This window comes from Eretmochelys imbricata, chromosome 4 (genome assembly GCF_965152235.1).
Source record: "Eretmochelys imbricata isolate rEreImb1 chromosome 4, rEreImb1.hap1, whole genome shotgun sequence".
Classification (NCBI taxonomy): domain Eukaryota; kingdom Metazoa; phylum Chordata; order Testudines; family Cheloniidae; genus Eretmochelys; species Eretmochelys imbricata.
In genome coordinates this window covers 32,525,992-32,544,910 of record NC_135575.1, presented here as the reverse complement: position 1 = coordinate 32,544,910, position 18,919 = coordinate 32,525,992, and the positions used below count along the sequence as shown (strand labels likewise).

Below are 18,919 nucleotides of genomic sequence, written 5' to 3'. Positions count from 1 at the left end.
CCAGTACTGCGGCTGCCATCTAGAGGAAAACCCCTGTTGGCAGCCTCATCACGATCTTCCCCTCAACGTTGATTGCCAGCACTAAAGGGAATGGCACCGCGTTGGTCTCTACACCACAGTTCGTTCTCTTCATCAGACTTGGAAGTGGGATCTTACTCCCCCTGCATCACCACAGCTGCCACGCTGCTCCTCAGGCCATCCCTATGGAACCGCAGCCCCAAGTACAGGGGTGGCTCCAAACATTTGGCCACCACGTCATGGGGACCAGCACCTATGTAATGACTGTTTTGGAACCATTGGTGGTTCCCCTGCCACAGGGCACCAATGCCGGCCTCATCCTATGTTCTCTTATTTGAACCAACGGCAACATGCTCCTGTGTTCGCTTGTCTATGAACATAGCACTTCTTGTTGCTATCACCTCTGCCCAACAGGTCAGCGAAATTGGAGCCCTTATGGCATACCCCCCTGTATGCAATTTTTCATAAAGACAAGTTACGCCATGTCCGCCTCCCAAAGTACCATACTCTTTCCATCTTAATCAACCCGTTCACCTTCCTTGCTTCTTTCCAAAGTCTCACAGCAACCAACAGGAGGCAGCATTGCGCACCCTGGACATCAGACAGAACACATTATGCCATCACCCAGCAGGCTAGAGAAGAAGCCGGCTCTGGCTGCGCAGTCTTGCAGTCAGCCTGTCATTGAACTACAAACTCACCTCTTGTACAATTGCTTGGGAGTCGCCTACATTGGAATGGATATGTGCAAGCACTTGAAGGGGAAAAAAACAAACAACTGTTGAACAATCAGTTACAGAAAGGTTATTGAGATGTGTTTCACATGTCCATTCCAAAATGACCCTCCGTCCCCTCTCATCGGAGGCGGTCTGTAAGAAGAAATTGAAAGGGAGCAGGTTGGCAGGGCCTTTTATACCAGCACTATGTGTGCACAGCACCAGAAGGTGCTGGAGCCAACTGATACCACGAAGAGAAAAAATGTTGGCAACTGTGCTCGGGGTGTGCACACAGCTATGTTGGAGTGGACACAGGCAACACATTTTGAACCATTACAGAAAGGTCAATAACCAGTTTATCCGAAGTGATTTTAAATTGTCCTTTTTAGCAGGGTTTTTAGTCTTATAAAAATATTGAGGGGGGTACATGTGTCCTAAAATGAAGTGGTTAAAAGCTCACAAACCATTTGGGAACACTGGTAACAGCTTGTCTGCAGGTAATCTGAGAGACTCTTGAATTGAATTTTGCAGTTAAAATGTCTGATCTTAATTATGGGAACAAAACTGTTTCATAATAGTTTTTACTGAAAAGTTGATATACAAGCACTCTGACTTTGATGTTCTGTAAAACTCCTAGCTTTATTTGTAAATTATAGCTCATATTTAATGAAGCCTTTCTCCTTTCAAAACAGAATAATCTTCTAATCTCTGTAAAACCTTGCTAGTGAGAGGAGCATTTGTACAAAACCTTGGACAGATTCTGGGGCGTTGCTGATGTGCATAGATCAGGGGTGCGAAGATGCATGGCTTAAGTGGCTTATAGCTTACCTTTGTACTTCCCTGATTCTGCTGCAACTGTGCACAGGGTTAATCTGAACTACATTAGAGAGGCCCAAAGGGCTTCTCCAATTTACACCAGATTTCAGACACTCACATGCTATTGGTCCCTGACCTTGCTCGAAACAGTTGAGTTCCAGTGACGATGCTCTCATGTTGCTGATTGCTGTTCCTTCCAGTACTGTTCTTAACGCAGCTCAACAATCCCACCTGCTGGCCAACTATGTGTCGGATGGTTTGGTTTCAGCAGTAGCACTCATGTGGTTCCTCAAACTACCATAGAACTGGCTTCTGTAAAACATGTATTTGACATAGATAACATTCAAAACCTTGAATGTGTACATGCAAGATGGTGCACATTGGAAGGAATAATTTGAACTACTCATGCACTCATGATGTTTTTCCTCAGATGTCAGTTAATTTACACCTGGGCAAAATTGTAGACAGCTCAATGAAGACCTCTCCTTTTTTGGCTGTTGCTGCACATTTAACATCATTTTAGGTTCTGTAAGGAAGAGAATGATAGATACTGAAAACTTGAGAACACATCACATAAATCAGTGGTACGAACTCTCATTAGAATACTTCATGTTCATTTTTGGTCACCCCATCTCTCAGAAAGATACAATAGAAACAAGCGCCTAAACAGGTGATGAGAATGAGGAATGGAAAAAGTTCCATATGAAGAGCGTGAGAATGAAAGACTGTGACTGTGATGAATAAGTTGGTCCAAAGAGAGAAAGTAACTAATTTATGTAAATAAAGTAAACTTGGGTACTTCTATTCATCCCATCCTTTTTCATAATACAAGAACAAGGAAACATTTAATGAAACTGAAATACAATCAATTTTTAACTGATGAGGAAAATAGGAATTGCCATACTGGGTTAGACCAATGGTCCAGCTAGTCCAGGACCCTGACTGACAGTCTCCAGCTGTTTTGAGGAAAGGATAGCTGTAGCTCACGAAATCTTATGCTCAAACAAATTGGTTAGTCTCTAAGGTGCCACAAGTACTCCTATTCTTTTTTGCGGATACAGACTAACATAGCTGCTACTCTGAAACCTGCGGTAGGTAGTTATTGAATAACCTGACTGACAGGAGAAGCTTCTTCCTAGCATCCATGTCCTGAAGACTTTTTTGTACCCTCTTCTTCTAGAATGTTAGTAATTTTTCTACGATTACAACACTGGATATCTGATATCAGTATTGGTATACAATCCCTTTTTTGATAAAATTAACACTACATGTAATTAGCCTGTGCAATTCATTTCCACAAAATGTCATTGGGGCCAGGAGTTCATTAGTAGTCAAAGGGTTGGATGTTCGTATGGTTAGTGCAAACATCCAGTGTTAAAGTAGTAAAGATTTTTGTTTAAAGATTTGAAAGGGAAATATCCTTCATGCTTTATGACATAAACCAACATCTAACTAATAGGGATTAGGAAGAAACTTCCCTATGGGCAAGTTATTTAATAACTGCCTGCTTTAGGGTTTCTTGCACATACCACTGGAGTGTCTGATACGAGCCAGGTTAGACACAGGATAATGGTCTGATATGGCAATTCCTCTGTTTTCTCTGGGGGATTGAAGTAGTGGGGAATCTAACATCTTGTTTAAATATAACTTACAGTAACCAGAGACATGGAAGGAGACAATGCCAGTTAGTAAACTTTGATTCAGTGCACATTCTTGAAATGTTCACTGTGTACTGAAAAATATATCGAACATATTTGATAGTTCAGCATGGGGGGGGGGGCGAGTAGAGGTATGAAGATCTTTTTGAGTCTAAGTCATGGAAACAACTTGAGCTCATTTGAAAGCATATAATTGAGTCTGGGGCTCTGGCTCTTTTTGGAGAATTACCAAACTCTCTGCCTTTGTACTGTCTAACCTAATTTGTGTCCCATTTCCTTCTGTGGTGAGTAGTGATTGGAATCTTACTCCATAGTTATTTCTCTTAACATTATAAAACCAATAAATTCCCTAAAGAACACATGGAGTCTGATGGGCTGTTAAAGCTTGATCACTTTGTAAAATATTCTTCAAGGATGCTTTATTCTTTATTGTGGCTGATTCCATTTCTCCTTATCTCAGGAGCTTCTGGAGAAATTCCTAATGATGGAGAAGAAATATGAGTGTCTTGCTACAGTGTCTCTAAATCTGAAAAGTGAACTCAGCAGTCAAAAAGCACTAATAGCTGGGATGCTGACACACCTTTCACCTGAACAGGCTAAACAAGTCAAAAGGCTTCAAACTGAAAATGAGAAAATAAGCAATCATCTCCAGAGCTTGTTGAACAAACTTAAGGTACAAATTTCAAACAGTGGTTGTGTGGAGGGCTTCATGTAGCTCTGCTTTTACATTTTATCCAACATACTAACACACATGCTCATGGAGCACTATGGTTGTGAAGAAATTCCTAACTAATATGCAGTGTTGGGTTTGAGCTTCATTCCTGAACCTGTCCTGCTGTATGCAGTTGTTGCAGAACATATATAGTGTGTGCAATGTAAACTGATATGTAATTGCTGCATAAGCCCTATATAATAGGGCCAATTAAAAACCATAGAATTGGCCTTAAACTCTGAATATAGTTCAGCTACTTTGAATAGTCTAATACCCTTAACATTTCTTTAAAATGTTGTAACTGGTTAAAGAAAACTTGATCCGTATGCTAGATGCTCCAGAAGTAGAATTGTGGATCGTTATGTAAACCTCTTCAAAATACAGGTTGCTTTTGTAGCATAGCCTTGTCCCATGGCAGGTGTTGATTTGAGACCTTTATTGGGTAGCTTTAAAGTTTCTGGATACTTGCAACACTCACCCATCTTGCAGTTGAGTGATTGACTGCATTCATTCTTAATCACTTAAAATGAAGAGGAATGGGGGAAGAGAGGAGCTCTACCATATGAGTAGATCAGGTCCTATCATGCCAATGGGTACAGTAAATGTAGTTTAACATGTTAATTCTCTTCTGGGTCTTTGTAGTTGTGATTCCAGGCAATTTTCTGTTACTGGGGACAGTAGTTCAAAGAAAACAAAATATTGACTAGGCCTGAGAATGTACAGCTGTCACTTTTTGTAAATGTTTGTTAGCTAAGAAATTAAACAAATGTTCCATAGAGTGTGATCTCATAACTTCAAATCAGCATTTGCATTTTTGGAGTCGTATGTTTAAGTTCTCGTTAAATTGTTCATAATAATTGTTGGTCCTTTTTTTCTTTTATAGTCTTCCTTCGTTTATTTACTTTGGGGGGACTTTTGTGTGTATGTAGTAGTTTCAGCCATTTAAAAAATAACAAACTTTAAACCTGGCAGATTGAAGCCATACTAGATGTCATAAAATGAATACATCAGATTTTCACTTGATTACATTGGTGTAAATCTAGAGTAAGTCCTCTGAAATCAAGATATTTTAATTTGCTTGGGTCCAAATTCTGCTCTTTGTTGGATTGCAAGCTATGTAGTATATGTTCCCACCACTAGTTTAGTATCTCAGTCAGTCTAGTCCAAATGCCCTGAAATCTTTGAGCTTTTCTAGAGCTGTGAAAAATATATTGTGGAAATAATTGAGAAGAGGGTTTTTTATGAGGCCTCTTACTATACATTGTTTTTAAATTTTTTGCGTATGCATGAAGTGCTACACAGCTGTCTACACAGCTAAATGCAAGGTATCCTTAATGCTGACCTTTTCATATTCAACAGTTTCTGTTCAGCCGTGTTTGCCAGAAGAAGGCAGAACACTATACTACCATAAACAACCATGAAATGGAATTGCTTGATGAGAAGAGAAAACAGGATGAGCTACTGTCTCAGATTCGGTGTCTCAAGAAAACTTGTTTGAAACAGGATGAAACAGCTTCCCAAGAGTTAAATATCCATGAATTGCAGCAGAACTTGGACATCCACATCGAGGTAGCACTCGGTATATTGATTTGACTGAAATAGACATCAATATTTATATTTTGGGAAATATTTATATTTTGAGAAATATCACAACATGAATGTGCTACTTCACTGTGGAGTTGCTTTTATTTGCAGGTGACTCGCGCTTTTGTAAGCTATAGGAAAATAATTGACAGTAACCTTCACTTTTAAATATAATTGATCTGTTTTATCTTAATTTTCTGATCTGATCAGAATTAAATTTTCAATTTATGAAGTGACACAATAAGTGAGCTTATTATATGCAAGATATTCAGCCTGGGATCTCTCTATGTTGGTCTTATAAAGCACCTACAACTCCATTTGTAAAAATCTCTTGCTTGATTATTTTAAATACTATATATATACCGTTGAATGGCACAACTGTCCATTAAGTTAAGGATATTTTTATGCTATTAACAAAGGGGGTCGAATGTAAAATAAACTTTGAACCTATACTTCAAATATAGCGTAACTAGAAGCTAAGAAATATTCCATATACAACATTTTAGTGTAAGACAACAAATACAGTGTTTACTAACAATTTTTTTAAAAATTACTATAACAATATTGCAAGTAAAGTTATTTGAGCCATTCAGTCAATGAAAACTAATGTAGTGCAATCAAATTGGTAAATCGCTTGTTTTCATTTTTTTTTTTTCTTTTTTTTTTAATGCAGCACATTCTCAGAGACATGTCAGAAACAGAAACTGAGCTTCTCAGCATAGAGACTGAGTTACAACAGGAAGAGAATACTAGAAAAGAAGCAATGCAGTTTTTGGAAACATGTTCAGGAAATTATTGTGATGTAGAAAAACTTAGAGAAGGAATAAAGCAAGACAATGAGAGGCTTTTACAAGTGATTAAATTCTGGACACCTAAAGTCAAGGTAAAAGTTCCTGCTATAACAGTACATCATTCAACTTGTCTTTTAACACAGCTCTGAAATCTATAAACCCACCAGATTTTTTTTTCTGGGAGTCTTCATGTGTTAACAAGTACTTGTATATTGTATATAGGCAAAGCATCTGATTTCCAGTAGTATCTTCATATTGTACTAAGTTGTAAAGTGAAGCTCTACTTGGAACTTTTGCAGGGTTTTTGTTTCTTCCTTTTGGTTTTTCTCACACCTTTGCACATTCTTGGTCCATATTGACCTTCAGGCCAGATGGAGCCCTAAAGATTTTTCATTCAGAAAATTGTTTTCTCCCCTGCCTCCCATGAACTTTCTTCTCATCGATTCTGTGCTTTTTACTCTGTAATTGGGGTGGGGAAGGGTATTTTTAAAAAAAAGTCAAACAGTCAGTGCTTAGAGCATCTGTTGTTACTTACGCCCAGGCATCTCTACGTATCAGAGATGTTTCCGTAGCTATGCACTATAAGCCCGAAATGGGGCATACGTCCGCAATACTACCAATTCTCTGTTGGAGCTAGCCTGCTGAAGACTTTTGTCAGACATCCCATCTGAACTGTCTTCTGTCTGAAACTGTAACAGACTTTGTGTCTTAAACTTGAGTTTTTAATGCAGCATGAAAAGATGTTCTATAAGTTGTGGTCCAGTGTAATACTATACTCTGTATAGGAGCCCAACAAAAATGAATTTACACGTAAAGCTATTTCAGCAAAATTAAACTAAAACGATGACCGTTTCATTTAGAAATACGCAATCTGTATAAATGTCATGGTTTAATATGGCTGAGACTTCAAACTCTTCACCTAGGATACTATTTTCTTGTTTCTCCAACACTACTTCAAGACTTGATACAATAATCTGGTAAAACTTTGTTCAATTTTTTCTCTTTTCCATACCTTTCCTACCTCAGAAAACTCAAACTATGTTAGTGGGAGTAAAAGTTTAAGGACAGGACGTTCTGGGTTCTCTTATGAAGCAGTTCTCTCTCTCTCTCCTTCCCCGCCACGGTGCCACCCCTACTTTTTATGGTTCTTGAGGCGAATCATCCAAATCTGGAAGTCCAGTTTGTACCTCAGGAAGGTTTTCAGGACTGGCTCCCATCGTGTATATTAGAAATTAATATGACAGGTTTCAGAGTAACAGCCGTGTTAGTCTGTATTCGCAAAAAGAAAAGGAGTACTTGTGGCACCTTAGAGACTAACCAATTTATTTGAGCATGAGCTTTCGTGAGCTACAGCTCACTTCATCGGATGCATACCTATTCTACATGCATACATTTAACTGCTTTTTAAAGAGTCAGTTTCCTGCATAATTATTTTGCCATTTCCATACAAGTGGATGTATGTACTCTGACAAATTAAATATTTGGGTTGGTTTCTTAGCATATATCTTTATGGTATTTTATTTGTGGCTGGGTTCTAAAAGCTAATAGTTTTACAATTACATGCATGGCACTATTTAATTTTGCAGACACTCCTTCAAACGTCATTGGAGATGGATACCAGAACTGCCAACTATTGCAAGGACTCAGAAATTGAACTGAAACAAAGAAAAGGGAAAACTGAGGAGTTACTTGAGCAACTGAAGACAGTTAAGGAACAGTTGGCACCTTGTGGTGTTGCTAATCTTGCACTAGAAGAAGAAAACTATAGACTTGGTAACCAATTAAAAGCCACAGAACAAGATATAAAGGTATATAATCTGATATGTTAATCAATTTAAATCAGCAGAAATGCAAAACCATCTGTAAACGAAGTAGAGAAATTTCACAGGGTACTTTAAACTGAGTTTAAAAAAAACAAAAACTAAGAAAATAAGAGACTAGATAATTAATTAATATCTAGGAGGAGGGATAGCTCAGTGGTTTGAGCATTGGCCTGCTAAACCCAGGATTGTGAGTTCAATCCTTGAGGGGACCATTTAGGAATCTGGGGCAAAAATTGGGGATTGGTCCTGCTTTGAGCAGGGGGTTGGACTAGATGACCTCCTGAGGTCCCTTCCAACCCTGAGATTCTATGAATGTAAAACTGCTGTACACACCACTGGCCCAGACTACACTTAACTTTTTTGTAGCTGTTTCATTATCCAAAAATAAATTAAAGCAGTCTTATTTAGAATGTGAAGAGTTGATGCTGTAGGTACAGGTTAGATTTACAATAGTGTATATGAATATTAACCAACTGAGAGCATTTCAAATGTGTTTAAATATATTTAAAATATTGTGCCTAACAGTGCGATGGCTGTAAGGCTACATGTGGTCATACAATCCTTATGTCTGTTAGACTAGAGATTGGCACAGAACTCAAAACCAAAATTGAAGAATTTAAATAATTCAGAAAGGTCCTATTGGATCAGGACTGAACTGGGAAACTAGATAATGACATGAGTGATACATCAGTTCATAAACTTTTAGTAGAAATGACTAGGTACTTGACTATAGTGAAGAAATGAAGATATCTGGTACATCTTCAAGAATGTTAAATTAGTGTGGGACAATTGAGTAGCTGATCGCTTATAATCAGTTGTCGGATGCACTTGTTTTCTAAAGTTTTGAGCACTCCGGAATATCTGGAAAATTGTTATGCTGACAGCCCTGGAGTCTGAAGTAGTTGCCACAGGTAGGCAGCACAAGCCTTCTTACATTTTTCAGCCAACAGAATGAGACTATTTTATTTCCTTGACCTCTAATACAGCTGATAAGCCTGCCAAATGTAGTTGTAATTGCTAGGATAACTTCTAATAACTGGATATTTTTCTCAAGATTATGAAAACAACAATCCAAAAGTTGGAAGATGCAGTAAATGAAGCAGGAAAAAATGTCAAGGAGAAGGAAGAGAAAATATCCATGTTACAAACAGAGATTAAAACTAAAGCTGCTGCAAGTGAACTTAACCAACTTCAGGCTAAATTGAATGAGACAGAGAAGTGTCTTAGAAATGCGTTAACAGAGAAACAGACTTTCAAGGTATGTTTCATTGTAAAACTTCAGTTGTTTAAGCAAAATGTCACTCCTGTTTTCCACTTGAGAGCTAGGAGGAAATCTGAGAAGGTTCTTGAGGGCCAACATGTGGAAGCCAATCTGTTGCACTATATGGTATTGAAGTGATGCATTCTTTCCCTAGGGTTTAGCCTGTATCTTCAGACATTCTCGGTGCAGCAGCGAGTGACCAAGCTTGGAACCCAAGTTATACTCCTAGGAGAAGTCTGTGCCACTGCGCATGCGCAGAATTTATTTATGCCCCCCACAGATTTATTTGCTTCCGCACAGAAAAATGACTTTCTGATGGGAAGCGAATGGAAGCCACAAGAGTGGTCATGCAGCCCTCCCCAGCAGTATGTTTCGGGTGCCCAGGGCAGCCGGCAGAGAGGTAAATCACTGTAGGGCAGGAGGCAGAACTGGGGAAGACCCAGCTGGTGGCTCCTGCCCTGTGTCAGGCTCAGCGGCTGGGCTGGGCTGGATGGGACTACTTCTTCCCCTGCATGGCACCCCCAGATTTCTCTCCTGGCTTCAGGAAGCTCTGTAAACTCCCTTTCCACACCCCTGCTTCCTGAACTCATCGCTCGTCAGCTGCAGCAGGAGGGATCCCTGTACAGGGAGCTGCTCCCCCATCTGCCCAACCACTGTGCATCCAGACCCCCTCAATTCCAGACCCCCCCTCACTCAGAACCTCTCCTGAGGAGTCCCACTCGCGCTGCACCTGGACTATCCTGACAAGCCACCCACACTCAAATCCCCTGCTGAGCTCTACCCCCCGCACACCCAGGCACCCCCACTCCGTGGCACTGAGCTCTAACCACCTTCACCTGGACCCCCCTGAAGAGTCTCATTACCATTGCACTCAGAACCCCCCAACAAACCCCTGTGCATCCAGATTCTCTCTGCACCCAGATTGCCCCACACAGAACCCTCTCAACCCCCACCTGGATCCCCCTACACTAAGCCCCTCCACATTTGGATCCTGTTTTGCTGAGCCTGCCTGCCCACACCTGATGCACCTGGCACAGAGGGGCAGGGCCTGGGGTGTTTCTGGGGCAGGCCAGGTCCTTGCAGTGTATCAGGGTTGGGTGCAGACTCACTGCTGAGTCCATGTCCCTGGAGCAGTGATCTCACAATTCTGTGCAGCCAGTGGCCTGTGCTCCCCAGTGCCATGCTGGAGCCTCCACATTTATTTGACAAATAACATTTGCAGACTTTTGCAGAATTTTAAAATATTGTGCGCAGGATTTTAATTTTTTGGCGCAGAATGCCCTCAGGAGTAAAGTTATATCATTAGAATAAGAGTATTGCCTCTGCAAGATGGTATTTAAATATCCCTAATTAACTTTAACAGATCTTTCTTATCACTAGATCTCCTCTTTTCTCCCATCCAACATATTAGGCGAAATTAGATAAAGGTGCCACGTTATATAAAGAAGAAATTGATCATCTCAAAACTCAGTTGGTGAAAGCTGACATGGAAAGAATGAAACAATCCAGAATTTTTGAACAGGAGTAAGTTTAATTTTTTTATTGAAGTATGATATCCTGAAATTTTCCAGTTCTTTTTTTGGAAAGCATAAGGTCTGATGTTTAAAAGTATTTTTTTATACAGGTTGTTTCAAACATCCTACCTAAACACTTCAGATATTTCCCAGAAATAGGTAGAAACTGCACTGAAAATACAAACCTGATTGGATATTTGGTGCTCAGGCATTGTTTTGAAGAGAGCTCTGAGTGTCTTTAATCTTTAAAAAAAAAACCCAGAAACTATAGAGCTATTTTGTCGTAAGGCATGGGGAGTGGCGGGCTGTGTACATTAAATATTTTGTGCTTCCTTGGTGAAGAGTTCTAGTTTCTTAGCTCTGATATGTTTGGCTATTTTATCGGTATATTTGGATCCTGTTGCTATTTGATTTCTCATTTGGAGAGGAACAAACAAATTAAAACTGCAAAATGTTGCAGAATTACACAATGGCAAACTGCTAAAATAGTGGCTTCCTCTTTTTCCTTACGCAGAATTGCTAGTACAAAAGCTCTTGCAGAACACAAAGAGGAACAGTTAAGAAAATTAAAAGAAGAACTGAGAAGAGCACAGCAAGAACAAGATGTTACTGGTAAATATAAAATACATACAAGGGATTTTTTTCACAATATCTATACAAACAAAACATAGATTTGAGGCTGTGGGTTGTGCATAGAGCACTAGATAGGAAAATATTTAGTCTTTGGTCCACAGTTGGTTTAAGGAGGGACAGTACTTTCTTTGGGACATACGGTAGGTGAGGTGTAGTGAGACAGCTCTTCAGACCCCACTCGTTAACTCTGGAAATCACAGTAATTTGGCACGTAGAGTTCTTCCATGTGTGACTGCAGCAGCGACGAGGTATGAAAGTGCAGACCTTTAATTTTTTTTTTTTTTTGCTTGTCATATCTGAATGACATGTCTGACTATTTCTGTAATTGGCCCCACACCTTCATCAAACACTCCTGGACAGAGTGGTACAGTTTGTATAGCTTTTGCAAAACTAGAGGCAAAAGGGAATCCTCACTATATCAAGATGTGAGACAGTGTGGCCTAGTAGATAGAGCACTGGGCTGTGACTGGAAAGACCTGGGTTCTGTTTCTGGCTTTGTTCACTGGGTTACTTTGAACAAATCACTTCCTCTCTCTAGGCCTCAACTTCCCCACCTGTAAAAGGGGAATAACAATTCTTTCCTCTTTTTGTAAAGTGCTTTAAGATCTACTGCTGAATAATTCTATGAGCTAGGTATTATGGTTATCTCTTCTAACCACAACTGATATTATATTACTGTATTTGGATTTGTCAGTTACATGCAGTAGATCAAGTGATTTACTAGAGAACTGTTTGAATTTTATACTAGGTAACTGGCAGTCTGTTTGAATTCCTGTGTAGAAAGATTGAAGCTGTTGTAACCGTATTTGTAACCCATACAGTGAACACTTAATCCCAAAAGGGAATTTTAATATAATTTTCTAGTCATAGAACACTTCTTTATTTACTTTATGAAGGTCAACTTTACTTGATTTTTTGTATTGTCCAAGATATAGCAAACAGCTTCTAATATATATTCAAATAATTTTTTCCCCAGTAATATCAGGAAAAGATGTTCCTCAGGAATCCCATATACCCCTGACTTGTGGTGGTGGCAGTGGGATTGTGCAGAGCACACACATGCTCATTTTAAAATCTGAACAAGCTAAATTACAGAAAGAAAACCTGCAGTTGAAGAAAAACAATGACCTTCTAGTAAAGTAAGTTTAAAAAGCTGATCATCAGAGTCTAGACTCTAGTTTCTGATTTAACTGCATACATTACTATACTTGCTGTTTGATTTACAGTCAAATGCAGTAAGAGTTCATATTTCTGGGGAGAATCCGAGAAATGAGAAATTTTGAAAGATCCATTTGTTTTGATGAACTTTCTTCTCTTTGTGGCTGGGGACTTGTGCCTCTCACACATCAGCGGTTTGAATTCGGACACTACCAGTGGTGACGTTTTATCATTCAGTCTCTTCCTTACACCTTAGGAAAGGAGTTGGCTTCCCTTCTTAATATAAACTTGCTTACATGAGTTGGCAGTAATTGGTTGTCTAACAGTTTTGCAGCAGACAGTTGAATGGGTATGGAGACTTAACTGCTTTGATTCTAGAGATTGTCCCTTGAAGTCAGGATCAGGACACATTGATATGGCAGTGTGAGGGAACTTGCATTGTCATGCTTCCAGTAGTTTACACTCTTATCATTTTTCTCTTTTTAAGCAATGAGCTTCAGCTGAAAGAAGAACTAACAAAATGGAAAGAGAGAGCACTAAAAATGAGAGCAGAATCCTGTAGAGACACCACTAAGGAGAAGATACAGAGGTCTCCAAGGAAGACCACACCTCGTTCAGTTAAAGAGCAAATGCCTTCTCCCTCCAAGGAAGTTTCTTCACGAGAAATTCTGCCTCTGGATTCACCAAACACACTGCCTCTTACTTGTCCAAATTTCTTCGATAATTCAAGCTTAGGCACACTTACAGGTGTGTAATGCAATAATGTTTCTGTTAGGAACACCTATTCAGTAGATCGTTAAGGGGTTGGCTAGCCAGACCTGTGAAAGGTCTAGGGTAGGTACACACTACAGTGAATTCATATGTACTTGGGGACTTGAATACCTAAACTGAGTGAGTATTCAAAAGATTGGGCTAGCTTTTATTGCAGTATATACTGAATTTAGTGATTAATAGTAAGAATGGACAAATGAAATATTGTGCAATTGTACAGTGGATATATTGGGCTCTGAGAGGGGTTTTGTATTTTTTATTTACATTATTTAATTTATACAGTTTTAGTTCAGAAAGGTTTGGAAAGGGTGAATTCTAGACCTGGTCGGGATTTTTTTGGATTAAACAGTTCTTTGTTGTAAAGTGCTAGTTTGTTGAAATAGAAGACCCTGGATTTCCCGTATCATAGGTACTTCCCTAACAACTGGAATATTGGCTACTCTGGGGTAGGTTGCTCTCTTGTTTTTTGCCAGAAGTTTCAAAAGGTCTGTATTTCATCCCAGTCTAGAACAAAACCAGATGCTGAAACCTCAAAACTTTGCACAAAATGGCATTCTTGTCTTCTAGCCAGCCCGAGTGAATTCTCCAGCATTGGCCCTCCACCAATGCAGAGAGCTATGAGCTAGTTTCACCCGCTTGACTCTAGAGGCAGCATTTAACCAAATTTCTGTCTCCAAGGCCTAACCTTTAGTTTCAAGAGCAAGTTTTGCACCCAAGCCACTAGTCTCTCCACCTCCAGCTGCAAAGATGGCAGCCTGGGCAGTGTCTCCTTTCCCATTCCCTCTACCCTCCTTTGCTCTGCTTCTCTTCTTTCCTGCCTGTCTCAACAACCCTTGGCCGGCAAATAATGGCTTCTCTGCTCTTCTCCACGCAGGCACTTTTTGTGGGGGAAGCCTTTACTGGTGGCCTGCATTACATCTTAACAGCACCACTGCAGCCACTATTAGCAGTTTGAAAAACCATCAGTGCTCCCCGGCAGTGTGGTGAAGCACTAGGTCGCTGGAGCAAGTTTTGACATTGTCACCACTGTTCAGTGAGTGTGATCTAACTTGTTCCTGATGCTTCTGCCAGCAAATCTCCCCATGTCTGAGGTCCGCACAGAATTCCATGTCCCAGCCCAACTGCTAAGATCAAAGAAGCGCCTTGTCTAGACTAGGATTTAAAGATATTGGTTGGATCATGTAGTCTAGCTCAATCCTTTGAACACCTTCTAAAAGTCTAGACAAGGCAAAGCAATTGTAACTTTCCCAGTTTAGCACATGCTAAAGTACAAGTCTTTCTATTTTCTCTCTTATATAGACATGCGACCTGCAGGAACAGAGTGTATAGAAGATCGCTTTAAGCACTGGTTTGGAGCATCAGAAAAAGATAAAGCACCTGACTGCACAACCCAGTAAAACGGCCTGTTATTGTTCACTGTCCTTGCTAGTGAAAAAAGTCAGAGATTGCATATAGAGAAGACGTGCTACAGAAGTAGCTGGTATGTTTTAACTCTAGCCAGTGGGAAGAAGTTTTCTTGGAGCAGGAACTAAGCAAATAACTGGAAAAGCTGGAATACAAAAATGTGACAATAGTGTTGCCTGCATCCAGCTGATGGTGTCCCTGTAGCAGTTCTCCATTGCTCCTCTTATGATGGCAAAGATAACGAAGCCAGCCAGCTGAAGAGGAAGTGAAAACTGGAATGGATCACAAATCAGAGAATCTCTACTGTGAAACTTATCAGTGTGAAACTTTCCCCTCTCACTCCCAAGACAACCCTCCCAAAGGCAATCAATTTAATCTTGGAAGTCCATAAGGAAAGTGGAGGGAACTTTTTCTGCTACTCTTTTTCTAGTGTTCAGTGTTACTTCAAGTTTTATATGTTGACTTTTCTTGGATGGGGAATAGCATTCTCATTCAGCTTTTTTTTAACCAGTTTCTATATAATATTCTATTTATGAGCTCACAATCAAGGCTGTGTTTTTAAAAAGTCTCTACTTCATATCTGCCACAGTTGATTCTGGTCTGAATAATTTTTATCTTTTGTCAATAAAGATTGTTATATGCATACAGGCAATCAAACTAGAATTGGTCATTGTACTAGGCAACAAAGCTAACTATTGCCATTTCTTGTTGTGTCATTGGGGGACATGGCAGGAGGCTCCTGCCTACTGGTCACAGCTGAATGATGGGAGTCTCGCCTAGCAGCAAGTATGGGGTTCATATACTCTATCACACACCCTCCCCCTCAGGTTCTGCTGTGGGGCTTTATCAGGTAAATCCTCCCAGTCCTTCTCCAAAAAGAAATTGGCCTTCTTAATGTCTTTCCCAGCCCATTGAAGGATTTCAAAGCTATAAGGCTGTAGCAAGAGATACCATCTCATGAGCCTAGGGTTGGTGTCTTTCATGGTGTTTGGCCAATGTACCAGGGCACAGTCACCAGTTTGAAATAGTTCCCCTGCAGATAATAGCTCGGCGCATCCAAATCCTATTTCACCGAAAGGGCTTCCTTTTTTATGGCTGAGTAGGAAATCTCCCGTGGAAACAATTTCCTGCTGAGGCATACTGTGGGGTGCTCCTCCCCATCAATGTTCTGGGACAACACTGCACTCAGGCCCACTTCTGAGGCATCCATCTTGAAGGGTGAACTCAGGGGTGAAGTCCAGATGGATGAGTATGTGTTCCTGGCTCAGCCTTTCTGTCACTTCCTGGAAGACCATTTCACAGGCTGCTGACCACGGGACCTTCTAGCGCTGTTCTTCACCAGGTCATTTAGGGGCATTGCGATCATGGCAAACGCTGGGATGAATCTTCTGTAGTACCTTGGGAGGCCAAACCTGGTGCACTTGCTGCTTGGTCGTGGAAACAACGCACTTTGCCTGGGCTTGTCCTTTGTTGACCAGTGACCATTTTTTTTCCTTCTCCCATGCAGTAGCGCAGATATGTCACCTCCTGCTGCCCCAGACGGCATTTGGCTGGGTTCACTGTCAACCCTGCCATCTTCAACATCTACAATACGGCTGTGACGTGTTTAAGATGGTCTTCCCAGTCCTGGCTGTAAATGATGTAGTCTATGTATGTCACAGCATACACTTCATGTGGCTGTAGTACCCAGTCCATTAGGCGCTGGAAGGTCGCCACTGCCCCACTGTAGGCTGAAGAGCATTGCTATAAATTGGTACAGCCTCCAGGGTGTGAAGTGTTCTTCCGTGCTTTGTTTGTTGGGGAGGGGATCTGCCAGGAGCCCTTGGTTTGCTCTAGGGTGGAGAGGTAATCAGCAGCCCCCGGCCAATCAAGCAGCTCATCGACCCATGTTTTTGCCCATTTAAAAAATACAGGCAACCTTTTCTTTTTAGAAACTCCAGCATCCCCATGCTTTGGAGCAAGGAGTTGAAATTTGGCAGAGGTGGCCTATGTATCAGGGATGTGCCTTTTGCCATCCATATGAAAATCTGCCCAAATTTGGCCAAGTTAAGAGTCTGAAAAACTGCAGTTTGCACATGTTCCATAGAGATTTGCTAGGGCTTCACAACTTAATTTTCCCAAAGATTTTGTGTACTGTATGTTGTAGCCTGGGGCTGAGCAGGACTCCCCCTGCATTTGGAATTCTGGGCCATGCTGGGTCCAGAACTGAGCAGGGAGCCTCTCTCTCCTGTGCTTTCAGTACTCCCCCTTCTGGGCTCAAGCAGCATGGAGGAGAAATCCACCTGAATCGAATGCAGAGGGGACAAGAGTGGAACCTGCATGGGCAGGGTGAATAGAGTGTGACAAGGAGCCTGGAGAGGAAGAGACTAGCATAGGGAGTGGGTGATTGGGACCAGCTGGGCAAATTGACTGGGGATTAGGGGGCCAGGAGACAGGGGAAACATCTGATGAGGAGCCAGCGTGCAGGAGGAAGAGAACTGGGATTGGATGTGCAAAGATTGGGACATGGAGTTAAGCTGGAGGCCATACTGAAATTAGACATGGGCCCCAAAAGAGATCCAGGAGGTAGTGGGGATGTGAGTGTTGGGGTGAGTTGAGGGGATCAAGTGAGCAGGGAGGAAAGAAACAGCTTGGCCTGAAGCTGGGAATAGTCAGGCAAGCATACTATCGGGGAGTATGGGCGATGAGATTTGGATGGCTGGCAAGGACGCTAGGGACAAGGAGCTGGGCAGTAAGATTGGAAACAACAGAGTGAGATGAAGGGGGGAAGACAATGCAAGGAGTCTGGGACTGGGATGAGAAGCCTGAGGACTGGAGACTGGGACTAGCTAAGTGAGGAGAATGAGCCTGGGAGGAGGAGCCAGGGCAGGGAAGAGGAGGATGGGAGCAAAAGAATGTGTACACACTATTACTCCCCTCCAGAGTCTGGAATGGAACACACATGCTTGAGTCTTGCTGTTCCTTTGCTTCCATAAATGGCTGTGAAACCCTCTGGTAAAGTGTCTCAACCCCTCTAGTGCTGGTCCACGTAGAGGATGGCAACTTACTACTGTTCTCAGTTACTCCATGACCGCCAGTAGCAGGTTCCAATCCTGCAGATGAATCACGGCTCAATGCGATGCCACATGCTGGAATTTTTTCAATTTGCTTTTTTTTTTAAAAAAAAAAACCTAGGAAATTACACATACAAAGCTACATTAAAAGGTTATTATTGAGGTTGCAAACTGAAGTATTAACTTAGGAAATGCCAGTATGAGCACCCATGTGTGAGGGTTCAACTAGGAGCATGATTCCCAAGGAGGAGAGAACCCCTCATAATCTATGGGGTACGTTTTCTGCAAACTCCAGAGGCTCTGCATCCCTCCCCAGCCCCGGAAAAAACTGGCAACTGAATCAATAACCCCCATCTCTGGTCTTCAGCTCACCCTTCCTGAAATTGTTTTTCTCCCTTAGTGCTCCCCATCAGCCCAGTCCAACCACAATATTCCCTCAGTCCACATTCCATATACGGGCACCCCTCCTTACTGTGGCCTTTCCCCCCATGCTGATAGTAGGTTGTATTCCTGCCAGCCGACGTGGCCTTCCTCTTTTCCTGCCTCACGCTCAAGGGTCTTACTGCTTGAGGATCTCCTCTTTTTTTCCTTCTTCCCCCACTTGTCAGACCAGCCACTTTCCTTGAAAAATCCACTTCAACGTATCCCTCTGCCAGTTTTATCACTGCCTCCGTTGTCTCTGGTTGGTGTGTCCTCACCCAGGCCTCAGTGGTATCCAGGCGAGACTACATAAACTGCTCTAATATCACAGTTTCCAGGACCGCTTCCACATTTTATTCTCTCAGCCTTAGCCATCAGTTGGCCCAGTCATTCCACTTCTGCACAAACTCTCTCAGCCTTACCCCGTAAGTCCACCTGGCTGTCCTAAATTTCTGCTGGTATCTTTCAGTTGCCAAGCCTACATGGTCCAATATGGCAGCCTTTAACACATTGTAGTTCTTGGCCTGCTTCTCACTCAATGACCTATAAGCAGCTTGGGCTTCTGCCACGAGACAAGGGGCTAACCGTAG

At 41.5% G+C, this 18,919-nt stretch overlaps 1 protein-coding gene across 1 annotated transcript in view; it reads left to right on the top strand.

Moving 5' to 3' along the window:
- The window catches only part of CENPE (centromere protein E), a 73,074-nt gene extending 57,623 nt beyond the window's left edge, over positions 1–15,451 (top strand). Inside the window, exons 36-45 of the mRNA XM_077815093.1 lie at positions 3,666–3,878; positions 5,277–5,486; positions 6,175–6,384; positions 7,879–8,100; positions 9,170–9,373; positions 10,788–10,900; positions 11,405–11,502; positions 12,500–12,662; positions 13,169–13,428; positions 14,752–15,451. Coding sequence (XP_077671219.1) covers positions 3,666–3,878; positions 5,277–5,486; positions 6,175–6,384; positions 7,879–8,100; positions 9,170–9,373; positions 10,788–10,900; positions 11,405–11,502; positions 12,500–12,662; positions 13,169–13,428; positions 14,752–14,849 — 1,791 coding nt within the window. The 3' untranslated portion in view covers positions 14,850–15,451. The remainder of the gene's footprint in view (positions 1–3,665; positions 3,879–5,276; positions 5,487–6,174; positions 6,385–7,878; positions 8,101–9,169; positions 9,374–10,787; positions 10,901–11,404; positions 11,503–12,499; positions 12,663–13,168; positions 13,429–14,751) is intronic.
- The last annotated feature ends 3,468 nt before the right edge of the window (positions 15,452–18,919 follow it).